The sequence below is a fragment of the Epithele typhae genome (assembly GCF_022376455.1).
Source record: "Epithele typhae strain CBS 203.58 chromosome Unknown BXZ73scaffold_3, whole genome shotgun sequence".
NCBI lineage: Eukaryota > Fungi > Basidiomycota > Agaricomycetes > Polyporales > Epitheliaceae > Epithele > Epithele typhae.
The window spans coordinates 1,482,213-1,492,806 of record NW_025954194.1 but is presented as its reverse complement, the minus strand read 5'-3'; the positions used below and the strand labels follow the sequence as shown (position 1 = coordinate 1,492,806).

General features: G+C 58.8%; 4 protein-coding genes across 4 annotated transcripts; 2 read left to right on the top strand and 2 right to left on the bottom strand.

Moving 5' to 3' along the window:
* Positions 1-85: 85 nt before the first annotated feature.
* BXZ73DRAFT_96997 (ribosomal protein L22) lies at positions 86-645 on the bottom strand (the record flags this gene model as incomplete). Its single annotated transcript, XM_048027222.1, has 5 exons — positions 86-164; positions 216-321; positions 375-552; positions 602-612; positions 639-645. The coding sequence occupies 5 exons, from the start codon at positions 643-645 to the stop codon at positions 86-88; spliced, it is 381 nt and encodes a 126-aa protein (XP_047882866.1).
* Positions 646-934: 289 nt separating this feature from the next.
* BXZ73DRAFT_39146 (putative rRNA pseudouridine synthase) lies at positions 935-2,684 on the top strand (the record flags this gene model as incomplete). Its single annotated transcript, XM_048018317.1, has 4 exons — positions 935-1,152; positions 1,209-1,393; positions 1,451-1,837; positions 1,900-2,684. 4 exons carry the CDS (start codon positions 935-937, stop codon positions 2,682-2,684), a joined length of 1,575 nt encoding a protein of 524 aa, XP_047882865.1.
* Positions 2,685-6,243: 3,559 nt separating this feature from the next.
* Positions 6,244-7,606, top strand: BXZ73DRAFT_39174 (rhomboid-domain-containing protein; the record flags this gene model as incomplete). Its single annotated transcript, XM_048018323.1, has 8 exons — positions 6,244-6,338; positions 6,384-6,463; positions 6,548-6,640; positions 6,694-6,793; positions 6,848-7,070; positions 7,126-7,237; positions 7,287-7,478; positions 7,533-7,606. 8 exons carry the CDS (start codon positions 6,244-6,246, stop codon positions 7,604-7,606), a joined length of 969 nt encoding a protein of 322 aa, XP_047882864.1.
* Positions 7,607-8,315: 709 nt separating this feature from the next.
* On the bottom strand, positions 8,316-10,101 carry BXZ73DRAFT_87391 (mitogen activated protein kinase; the record flags this gene model as incomplete). The annotated part of the gene is made up of 7 exons (XM_048024547.1): positions 8,316-8,450; positions 8,511-8,576; positions 8,903-9,412; positions 9,555-9,628; positions 9,698-9,758; positions 9,818-10,011; positions 10,059-10,101. The coding sequence occupies 7 exons, from the start codon at positions 10,099-10,101 to the stop codon at positions 8,316-8,318; spliced, it is 1,083 nt and encodes a 360-aa protein (XP_047882863.1).
* Positions 10,102-10,594: the final 493 nt, after the last annotated feature.

The following is a 10,594-nucleotide window of genomic DNA, read 5'->3' as shown; positions in this document are numbered from 1 at the left end:
CGAAAGCGATAGCAAAGCATGTGTGACATGTGTATGATGATGCTAGCCTACAACATATACCGAGACGTCAGGACAGATGGTAAGCTTACTCCTCCTCCTCATCATCACCGGCCTGGATGTTGTAGAAGCGGAGCTGGTAGACGTCCTTCGACGAGGCAACAACGCTAAAGGGGTGGTGAGCAGGAGATCCTACACACTGGAACAAGAGTACGTACCGAATCCAGTCACGGAGGGTGTTCTTCTTGAGGAACTTTTTGGTGAGGTACTTGAGGTACCGCTTGGAGAGGGGGATGCTCGACGTAACGGTGATCTTGGTGTCGCCTACACATGGCGCTCGAGATGAGAGACACGCGAGGAAGAACATAGGGACTAACCATCCCGTTGGATCTTCACGTTGTCGCCAAGCTGGCCAGTCTTGCCCTCGACCTTGATACGGTCGTGCAAGAACTTCTCGAACGCCGCGCCATCGAAGACGCCGTCGCCAGCCGGGCGAGAGTAGTCGATGACGAACTTGTGCTTAGCAGCAGCAGTCTTTCCAGCGGTGGTCTTGGCCTATCACACAGAGAGAGGGAAGAAGAGGGGAAACCCAGAGTTAGCCTACTGAGATGGTAACTCAGCAAAGCGGTACTGGGGCTAACTAACCATCTTGACGGTGGGCGGGCGGCGAGAGAAGGGGGTGGACGTCGGATCTTGAGGCGTTGAATACACTGGTGCCCCACGCCAGACGCGAACTCTGGCGCGGGCAGCAACTGTACAGTTCTTCGCGTTTATTCCCACAAGGGCGTCTATCCCGGCCCGACTTCGAAGCTCCCACAGTCACGCTCCAAAGTCAAGCGGCCCCTAACCCCGAGGCACGCGGGGCGTGGGAGAGCAAAAGTGAGCAGCGAGGACGGTGCCGGCGGCCTTGGACCAGTCGCCCAAAATCGTTGCCGCCATGGCCTCCTCCAGCAAGCTCTCGCGCGGCCAAGTCGCCTCTGCGCAGGTCAGTGGCGACTTCGCTATCAAACCAGAGTCTTCCGCTCCGGCACTGGACACCTCCCAATGGCCGCTCCTCCTCAAAAACTACGACAAACTGCTTGTGCGCTCTGCCCATTTCACCCCCATCCCGTGCGGCTGCAGCCCATTAAAGCGCGACATCACCACCTATGTCAAGTGCGTTGTCGTAGTCATCCATCGCTGTCGCACAGCTCATACAAGGGTGTGAACAGGTCTGGTGTCATTAACCTGGACAAGCCGTCCAACCCATCCTCCCACGAAGTCGTCGCATGGCTCCGCAGGATCCTCCGCGTCGAGAAAACCGGTCACAGCGGCACCCTTGACCCCAAGGTCACAGGCTGTCTGATCGTGTGCATTGACCGCGCAACACGCTTGGTTAAGTCGCAGCAGGGTGCAGGTGCGTCTACTTCCTTCTCTCGCTAAGCGCGCGTCCACATGCCCCGCCCCATTACAGGAAAGGAGTACGTCGCTGTCCTCCGCATACATTCAGCACTCCCCAACCCCACTGCCCTCCCTCGCGCCATTCAGACCCTCACCGGCGCGCTCTTTCAACGCCCTCCACTCATATCCGCCGTGAAGCGCCAGCTCCGCGTCCGCACCATCTATGAATCCAACCTGCTCGAGTTCGATGAAAAGCGCAACCTCGCTGTCTTCTGGGTCTCCTGCGAGGCGGGCACCTACATCCGTACGCTCTGTGTACACCTCGGTCTACTCCTCGGCGTCGGTGGACACATGCAGGAGCTGCGCCGAGTGCGAAGTGGGGCGCTGAGCGAGAACGACGACATGGTGACCATGCACGACGTCCTCGACGCGCAATGGATGTACGACAACACACGCGACGGTCCGTCTACTCCTTGCTTTTTTACCCGCGATTCTCACTCATCTCGCGCCTTCACCATTCAGAGTCGTACCTCCGTCGGGTAATCCGTCCGCTCGAGGCACTCCTCGTCGGCTACAAGCGCATCGTTGTTAAAGATAGCGCGGTCAACGCTGTCTGTTACGGCGCGAAGCTCATGATCCCCGGCCTGCTCCGCTATGAGGCAGACATCGCGCTCAACGAGGAGGTCGTGCTAATGACCACCAAAGGCGAGGCGATCGCGCTCGCTATCGCGCAAATGTCCACCGTCGAGCTCGCCACCTGCGACCACGGCGTCGTCGCTAAGGTGAAACGCTGCATCATGGAGCGCGACACGTACCCGCGCCGGTGGGGGCTCGGGCCAAAGGCGCTTGAGAAGAAGAAGATGGTCAAGGACGGCAAGCTTGGCAAGTTCGGTGAGAAGATCGATGCGACGCCCGCGGAGTGGAGCCGCGACTACGTCGACTACAACCGCGACCCCCAACCTGCGCCCGCGGGTCAGGCGACCTCAGTGGCGCCACCGACCGCGGTGGCGCCATCGAGTCCGGAGAAGGAGAAGAAAGACAAGAAAGAGGAGAAAAAACGGAAACGCAAGTCAGAGGCGGCCGATGCAGACGTTTCGATGGCCGTCGACGGCGAGGGCGCTGTGGACGCGGACGTGGAGGACGAGGCGGCGAAGGCGGAGCGCAAGCGGCTGAAAAAGGAGAAGAAGGCGGCGGAGAAGGCAGCGAAGGGTGAGGGGGACGAGGCCGAGGAGGACGAGGCGCGCCGGGAACGCAAGCGTCTGAAGAAGGAAAAGAAGGCGAGGGAGAGTCTCGGTGGGGATGTATGATCCTGCTCTCTTGCGCGTGGGGGTGCGAGCTGCCCTGGGCTCTGGGTGTCGCGCATATCTAGGAGAGGCGTTTAGCACTGGGACGAGGTTCAGGCCTCAGGGCTCGGCCACGCATACTGCGTCTGGTGACCCATCTCTCACACAAAGCATGCGGCCTGTTGTAATGTACGGAAGAACTTGCGCTTCCTGGCCGCGGTGTGCTTCAGCTGTGTTGTTTAGTACCCACTTCCTCACTATCATTACGTCTCACTGCTGTTCCCCTCGAACCTTCGGCACGAATCTGCGACCTTTCTGCGCGAGAAGTCTGGGCTAGCTTGTTGGCTTTGATCCTAGGGGCGCTTGGGTTGTTGCATGCGCTCCGCAGTTTCTCTTGACAAAGGTGCAACATGCAGCTGAGTTCGGTGTACCTCTGAAGGCGTTGTCTTTCTGTTCTGTCTCTATTTGGTTGAACCAAGGTGAGCATCTGCTTCGAAATCTATAACTGGTTCTTAACGCTATGCTTATTTATCATGTACCTCGCAGATTCGGGCCCTCGGCACTTTGCGAGCCTTGGGTGATTCTGGCACAAAAGGAGAGTGCAATACCCACGCGCTGACGGCCACCGCTATCACTCCCTCTCTTCAATCCTACGACTCCGCAGCGAATTTTACTATCGGCAAGCACACCGATATGATCCACTACATATCTAACCCTGTCCAGTCTGTGGCTAAAGCGAACACTTTGGTGCTCGTCATTCGCCAAGATCAAAGCTCGTGGGGTCAACAGGTGGCCCCCAATTCGTATAGGTCGTAACTGGCTGGTTGCACTCACTCAGACCCTACACAGCTCAGCGAGGAGGGCTACAACGTCATTCTGGTCGATTACCCCGCGGCGCCCGACACGCTGCAGCCGAGTCTCACAGAAGCACGCGCGAAGCTCGGAAATGACTCCGAGTGGGCTCTTCTCACCTACGGCCTCGAGGGGCCCGATCTCTCTGCCCTGGGCGACCTGCTCGGCGTGGGGCACCTCAAGGCTTGCGCGCACTACTGCCCCCAGGCTGAGGCCGCCGACGGGCTCCTCTACGAACGCCCAGACGGATCGGTGGTCCCGTGAGTGTTCTCGACCGGTACCCTTGTCAGGTTCCCGGCCCCCGACGCTGACTCTTCACCTACTCGTAGGACAACGTTCCACCTCTCGGCGAAGCAGGAGGCCCTGCACGCGTCGGCGCAACGACTTGCGGAGCTCAAGTCGGCCGGGCTCGCCACCTCGCAGCGGCCGCCCGTGGCCTTCTACACGTACCCGCTCGTGTCCGCTTCGCCGCCTTTCCGTACGAGGCAGGGCCGCCGATTGACCACGCAGCGGAAGGATCAAGACGATCGGAATACACCTCCGGTCCGCGAACCAGCTCTCGTACTCGCGCACGCTCGAGCTGCTCCGCAGGGAGCTGGGGCCGCACCACCCGCTCGAGAAACTCTGGGACATGCACGCGTACTACGTGAGCGGTCGCTGTGCACCGACGCTGCAGCTCTCGCTCACGCACGGAAAATACAGGAATTTGCAGTTAGAGATTCCGTGAGTGAGTACTTGCGCCGGGATAATCGTGTGGCTCGCAAGCTGACCATCATATCTACCTCAAAGAAACTATGTCTACAATGGTGCGGACTTAAGGCATTGCACATCGACTACGCTTGAACCTAGATGCGTGTGTCCAGGTTTCGACCCCGTATGTCAATCATGTGCCACGTTGACCGGAGGGGTGGGTTACCGGGACCTGGCGCGGTTCTACAAGGTCCGCACATGACTTTCAACCTCGTTGAAAAGCGTCAGTGACCATCCCTGTTTCGATGGCAGTACCACTTCGTTGATGAGAAGGTACGGAGTCGGAGTATTTCCTTGCGCCCGCCGGCCAACCATCCTCGCCCAGATCACTCCGCCTGACTCGGAGCTAATCAGCATCTCGCGGACAAGTGCGTAGCTGTTCTGTTCGAGTCTAATCTCATCTGACACCTGGGGTAGTTGGGGCAGACAGAGTAATTGACGAGATGATCTTCAAATGCACCCACACCACGGTTCGATTCTTCCTGCCCCGAGAAAGGCGCGAATGCTAAATGGAGATGTTATGCAGGAGATTGACTACTTCCTTCCGGGGATCAAACCTACCGGGAAACCGTTGGAAATCGCGCTGGTCGGCGTGGTCGCCTTCCGGGGCGACAAGCTGACGTTCGAGTGAGTGTCTCCTGCCGACAAGTCAAAGCATGTTCTCACCTGTCTGCGCATCCCAGACATATGTGAGCCGAGTCGTCTCTTGACTAGCATGCGGTCGCAGTGACATCAGGGTCGAACTGCAGCTACTGGGACCAGGCGTCGGTGCTCGTTCAGGTGGCTCGCCCTCGATCATGCGGCGTCTGTGTGTGGCTGACACGTTATGGGCAGCTCAGCCTCCTGGATCCCACGAATTTGCCGGTAGCAGGGGTGGAAGTGGCACGAAAGGTTGTCGATCCGTTCGGGATGCCTAGCAACGAGCTCCTGGCGAGGTGGAAGGAGAGCGAGGGTCTATCGATCGAGTGAGGCCCTTTGGGAACATGGAGGCAGAGAGGATAAGCGGTGGGGAACCCGCGATCCGATAGCTGTTCGGTCGAATGTGCCCAGACAAATCCAAGCGGCCCCGGGTGGAATGAGAGTCGAAAGGGGACGTGCACAGGTTCGCGTGGTGGGGGTACTGCTGCGCACGGTGCACCGCTACGGGAATTATGCGAGTAGAAAACCCGCTTCAATTCCACGCCGCATGCGGCGCAGCAGCCCGTACAGCAGCGACGGTGTTCTGAGCACGTCCGCGCGCAAGCAGGCGGGCAACGAGTGGAGGAAAGCACGAAGAAAGTGCGTGTCTGGCGTGTCTTGGCGAGGGGCGGCAGGCTCCTGATGCGCGCGCAGGCCGCGGCATTGCACTGGGCGACCCGAGCGGCAGAGGCGGAGGAGAATGGCGCGGCAGACGGTTTTGACAATGACGGGAGCGTCGACGCGAGGCCGTGCAGACAGCGGGCGTGTGCCGTATAAGTACATCCTCGCATTCTCCGCCCGTCCCGCTCATAACGACCCCGCTGCGGTTCCGTCCCATCTCTCTTCCCCCCTCCCTTTGCCCTCTCCCTCGTCGTCACCGTCCACGACTCCCGCCACCACGTCACACGTCCTTCATGATCACCTCTACGCCCATCAAGGCCACGATCTCGAGAGCTCCGAGGCCGATTCCAAGCCTCTCTTGGCTCAATCTGCCGCTCCCGACCACGAATTCCATCAGCCCGGATATAATCCGGAGTACAACAGCTTCAACTTCAACCCCAGCGGTCCCTCCGATCTTCCCGTCACCCAGCACAACTTTGCGGCGGAGAACAAGCAGCTTGACGAGCCGTTCGTGCCCAAGCCGGAGGAATACAGTCAGCCCCAGGACTACACTCGCCAGTCGCGTTACGAGAACATGGGTGAGTGACGATTCTTGCGAGATATCCGTCTGGTCCTGACGGACCTGTCCAGACTATGCGGACGAGCCCTATCCGTGCCCAAGGTCCCGCAGAAGACACCTAACATGTTCCAGCGTTACTTCGGCCTCTACCCCATTGCTCAGCGCATAGAGGACAAGAAGCGTGGCGTCGGCGTGCAGAGGTATCCGATTGCATGTGCGTCCTCATGCTGCTTTGGTTGGTCGACCCTAACATTCGCGTACAGGCTGGGTGCTTCCGCGACAATGCTCGGCATCCTCATTTACGAGCTGGTGTTGAACAACAAGGCCCAAGGGACCCGTTCTCGTTCAAGGTACACTCTCTTACCTCTTCCCTCCGCACCCACGGACTGAATGAGGCGGTCATAGCCTTCAGTCAACCCTATGCTAGGACCTTCGAGTTCCGCTCTCATCACCCTTGGGGCTCGTTTCCCTCCATGCATGAAGAACGTCACCGATTTCCCTCCAACAACCATCGTTGCCTGTAAGCAAGTTGATCTTCTCTGTGTCGACCCCCCGCTCAGGTAACTACCACAGGCTTGAACAACACCGCCAACCCGGTCACGGAGAAGTGTTCACTGGAGGATGTCTGTGCTTTCGGCGGATGGCAAGGCGAGACACCCGATCAATCGTTCAGGTGCGTCTCGGTATCCTTCTCACCAATTCACTGCATTAACCCATCCTCCTGCAGATTCGTGACCCCCATCTTCCTTCACGCGGGGCTGATTCACTACCTCCTCAACATGCTCGCACAGCTCACATTATCCGCACAAGTCGAGCGTGAAATGGGCACTCTTCCTTTCTTGGTTCTTTATACGGCGGCGGGCATTTTCGGAAACATTCTTGGAGGCAACTTCGCGTTGGTCGGCTCACCTTCCGTCGGAGCCAGTGGTGCCATCTTTGGCACGGTCGCAGTACGTGCTCGATTCCGACTGCACTTGGGTCATCATCTCAACAGCTCCCCTGTAGGTCGCATGGGTGGACCTGTTCGCGCACTGGAGATACCAATATCAGCCCGCGAAGAAACTGGTGTTCATGATCATCGAGTTGATCATCGGTATCGCCATTGGTTTCATCCCATGTAGGTCGTCCTGCCCCATGTCTTTGTTCAATCTCTAACCATCCACCAGACGTCGACAACTTCGCCCACCTTGGCGGTCTGCTCATGGGCTTGCTCGTGGGGATGGCGCTGTACCCCATCATCAGCCCTTCCACCCGCCACCGCTCCATTGTGATCGCGCTGCGCATCCTCTCCCTGCCGCTCATCGTTGCGCTCTTCATCGTCCTTATACGCAACTTCTACACCACCGACCCTAACCAGGGTAAGCAAACGAATAGCTTTACCAGTACCACTGGGCTCACTTTTGTCAACACAGCCTGCTCATGGTGCCGCTACCTCTCCTGCATACCGTCATCTCTCAACAACCACTGCAAGGGAACCGGTGAGTAGCAGCATCCTCGGGTCCTTTTGAATGCGTACTGACACGATTGTGTCTCAGGTTACACCAGCTCGAGCATCTAATCCCATCACCACATCCCCTTCGTGTTCGACTCTACTTTATTACATCCTCTCGTTGTGGAACCATGGACCACTACTACCCATGCCGTGTCTATAATCGCCACGCTCTCTACACCCGGACAATGGCTGTCTTTAACATAGCCGCGTAAAACATACCTCCGCACACCACCATACCAGTCACATTTCTAGCATAGTGCTTTGTATCATAAGACATGGACAGCGCGCTTCTTGATTGACGCTTGTGATTGTTAGAGACTTCAAGTCAGGACTGCCGTGATCTGTTGCGGCTGGAGCCGTTCCATAACCTCGACAGACAGACGGCTTAAGCCAAGACACACCGGCACGCGCACACAGTGGAAAGAAAAGGAAGGACGCCTTGGCGCGCGGCGAGAATTAGAGTGCGCATAAATAGGCAACATAAGATAAAGCGGACAAGTCTCGTTTCCGGCGGCACATCTTCGACACTTTACGGGGCAGAGCAGAGCGAGGGTGTAGGAGGACAACAGGCGGTGTACAACATGTTTTGGACAGCGGGTTCGGTTCGGTTTGGGGGGGAGGGGAGGGGGGCAAGGTGGAGGGAGCGCGTTCGGCTGCCTGCTCACACATGTAGTCGTCGCAAGGCCCTCATGCTCCAGTCGGCTCAGAGGAGCGGCTGGAAAGACATGACCTCATCGTACAGCAGCTTCTTGAGCTCCTCCTTGCTCAGCTCCATGTAGTCGAACTCGAAGTACTCCGGGTCGAGGGAGCTGACCGCGGGCTCGTCTTCCGGGTCGTGCTGTGCAGGGGGATCGGCGGTTAGGCAAAACAGAAACAAGAGAACACGACGGCGACTGACGTAGGCGGTGAGATATGGGTGATCGAGCGCCTGGTCGACGGTGAGCCTCTTCTTCGGGTCAAACGTCTGCGGAGGCGAGATCAGCGATGGGCAACAGTGAGGCGGTGGATCACGATAGAAAGTGGCAGATCATTGGCGCAGGTACACGGAGCCGGGGCCCGAACACGACGGGCATAACTCAAGTGAGAGCGGGGCGTGAGAGCGGGTCCGGTGCGAACCCACGATCATCCGTGACCCCGCGCGCGGCCGTGAAGTCGAAACGAGACCGCATGTGCGCCCCTCAATCCATCAACAGATGGACGGGCGCACTGTGCGGACCCGAGCGCGACCCCGGACAAGCGCGCATGATGGACGAGACAACAGCCGAACAGGAGCAGGCAACGACGACTCACCAGAGTCTTCTGCAGGAAGTCGATCGCATCTGGCGAAGCCTTGGGGAAGAGCGCGGTGAACGGTCTCCGCTTGCGGATGGGCAGCGCACGGATGTAGTCGCGCGAGCGGCGGCTGGTGATCCCATAGAACTCCTCGAGCGTCGGCGTGCCGATCACGTCGAGGATGAGGTCGAGCTGGTGGCCGTAGTCGCGTCCAGGGAAGAGCGGGCGGCCGTTGAGGAGCTCAGCGAGGATGCAGCCGACGGCCCAGACGTCGATCGCCTTGGTGTACATCTTGAAGGAGAGCATGATCTCTGGCGCGCGGTACCAGCGCGTGGCGACGTACTCGGTCATGAGCCCCGCCTCCTTGCCGCCGGGGTTGGTCGAGCGGGTGGAGCGCGCGAGGCCGAAGTCGCAGACCTTGAGGTCGCAGTTGGCGTTCAGGAGCAGGTTCGCGGGCTTCAGGTCGCGGTGCACGATGTCGGCGCTGTGCATCGTCTTGAGGGCGCGCAAGGTCTGGTAGACGAAATACTGCTCGTGCACGATCGCGGGCGCAGATAAGGTTATCGCAGCATCGCGAGCAGCGCGTCGAAGCAATAGCAGTGCAGGGAGAGAGATGAGAGAGATCTGTTAGGCGGCAGTGCGGAGAGCGACGGGAGGAACGTGGACGAACCTGGCAGTGATCATCTGTTAGCTGCTGGGTGCGAATGACGCGGTGGAGATCGGTCTGCATAAGCTCTTGGACGACTGCACAGGATGTTTTAGTCTACGCTGGGATCGCAAAATCGCAAGATGATAACATGGCGGTGTACGCACAGTAGATCTCCTTGAAGTCATCGTAAGAGGTGGGCTTGATGATGTCGAGAATAGAGATGATCTGGGAGCAGTTCGCCGAGATGAAGGACAGCAAATGGGGTGAAGGATTGAAAGACGTACGTTCTCGTTGACGCAAGTATCGGAGAAGAACTTGAGGAGTTTGAGCTCGCGGAGGGTGCGGAGGCAGAAGAGAGTGTGCTCGAAGGGAAGGACCTTCTTGATGGCGACCTCGCGGCCAGAGGGTTTGTGGAGAGCAGCGACGACGGTGCCGTAGGCACCTTCGCCGAGACCGTGGAGGAGCTTGTAGTCATCGCCTGGAGACCGGTCAGAGTGGGAGGGAGGAGGGCGAGGAGATAGTTACCGATGTGGAAGGGAGGGAGAGGCTTGTGCTTGCGGGACGACATTAGGATGTGAGAGTGGAGTGGAAGAGTGGCCGGAAGGGGAGAAGGGGGTCGAAAAGTGGGGGAAGAAGGAGGAAGTCAAGGGGAGTAAGAAAGGCGCCAAGGAGGAGAAAGAAGAAGTGCAGGCGGGGAGCGGGGCGGGAGAATAAGTAGGGCTTTGACTCTGCGCTCGGCGGGCACTCGGTGGCCTTGGAGGGCAGACGGGGTGATGGCGATCAGCATGTGCGACATGATGGGTTGTGCCGATGGTGTGATGAGCAACGGGGGCGTGCGCGCTCAGCTCGAGGACTGGTGCCGGTTCACTCTGGCTGTACGACCCCGTCTCTATCACGATGAACGGGCGACATACGCGGAGAACAGTCCGGCGATCGTGTTTCTGTGTCCGCCGTTGGGCGAGCTGCCGCCACCGCGCCCGCCCATTGGACGCCATGTCCTGCGCGTCTGCTCCACGTGCAGTGCGTCCACGTGCCTGCACATCACTCCCGCGCACGGCGGA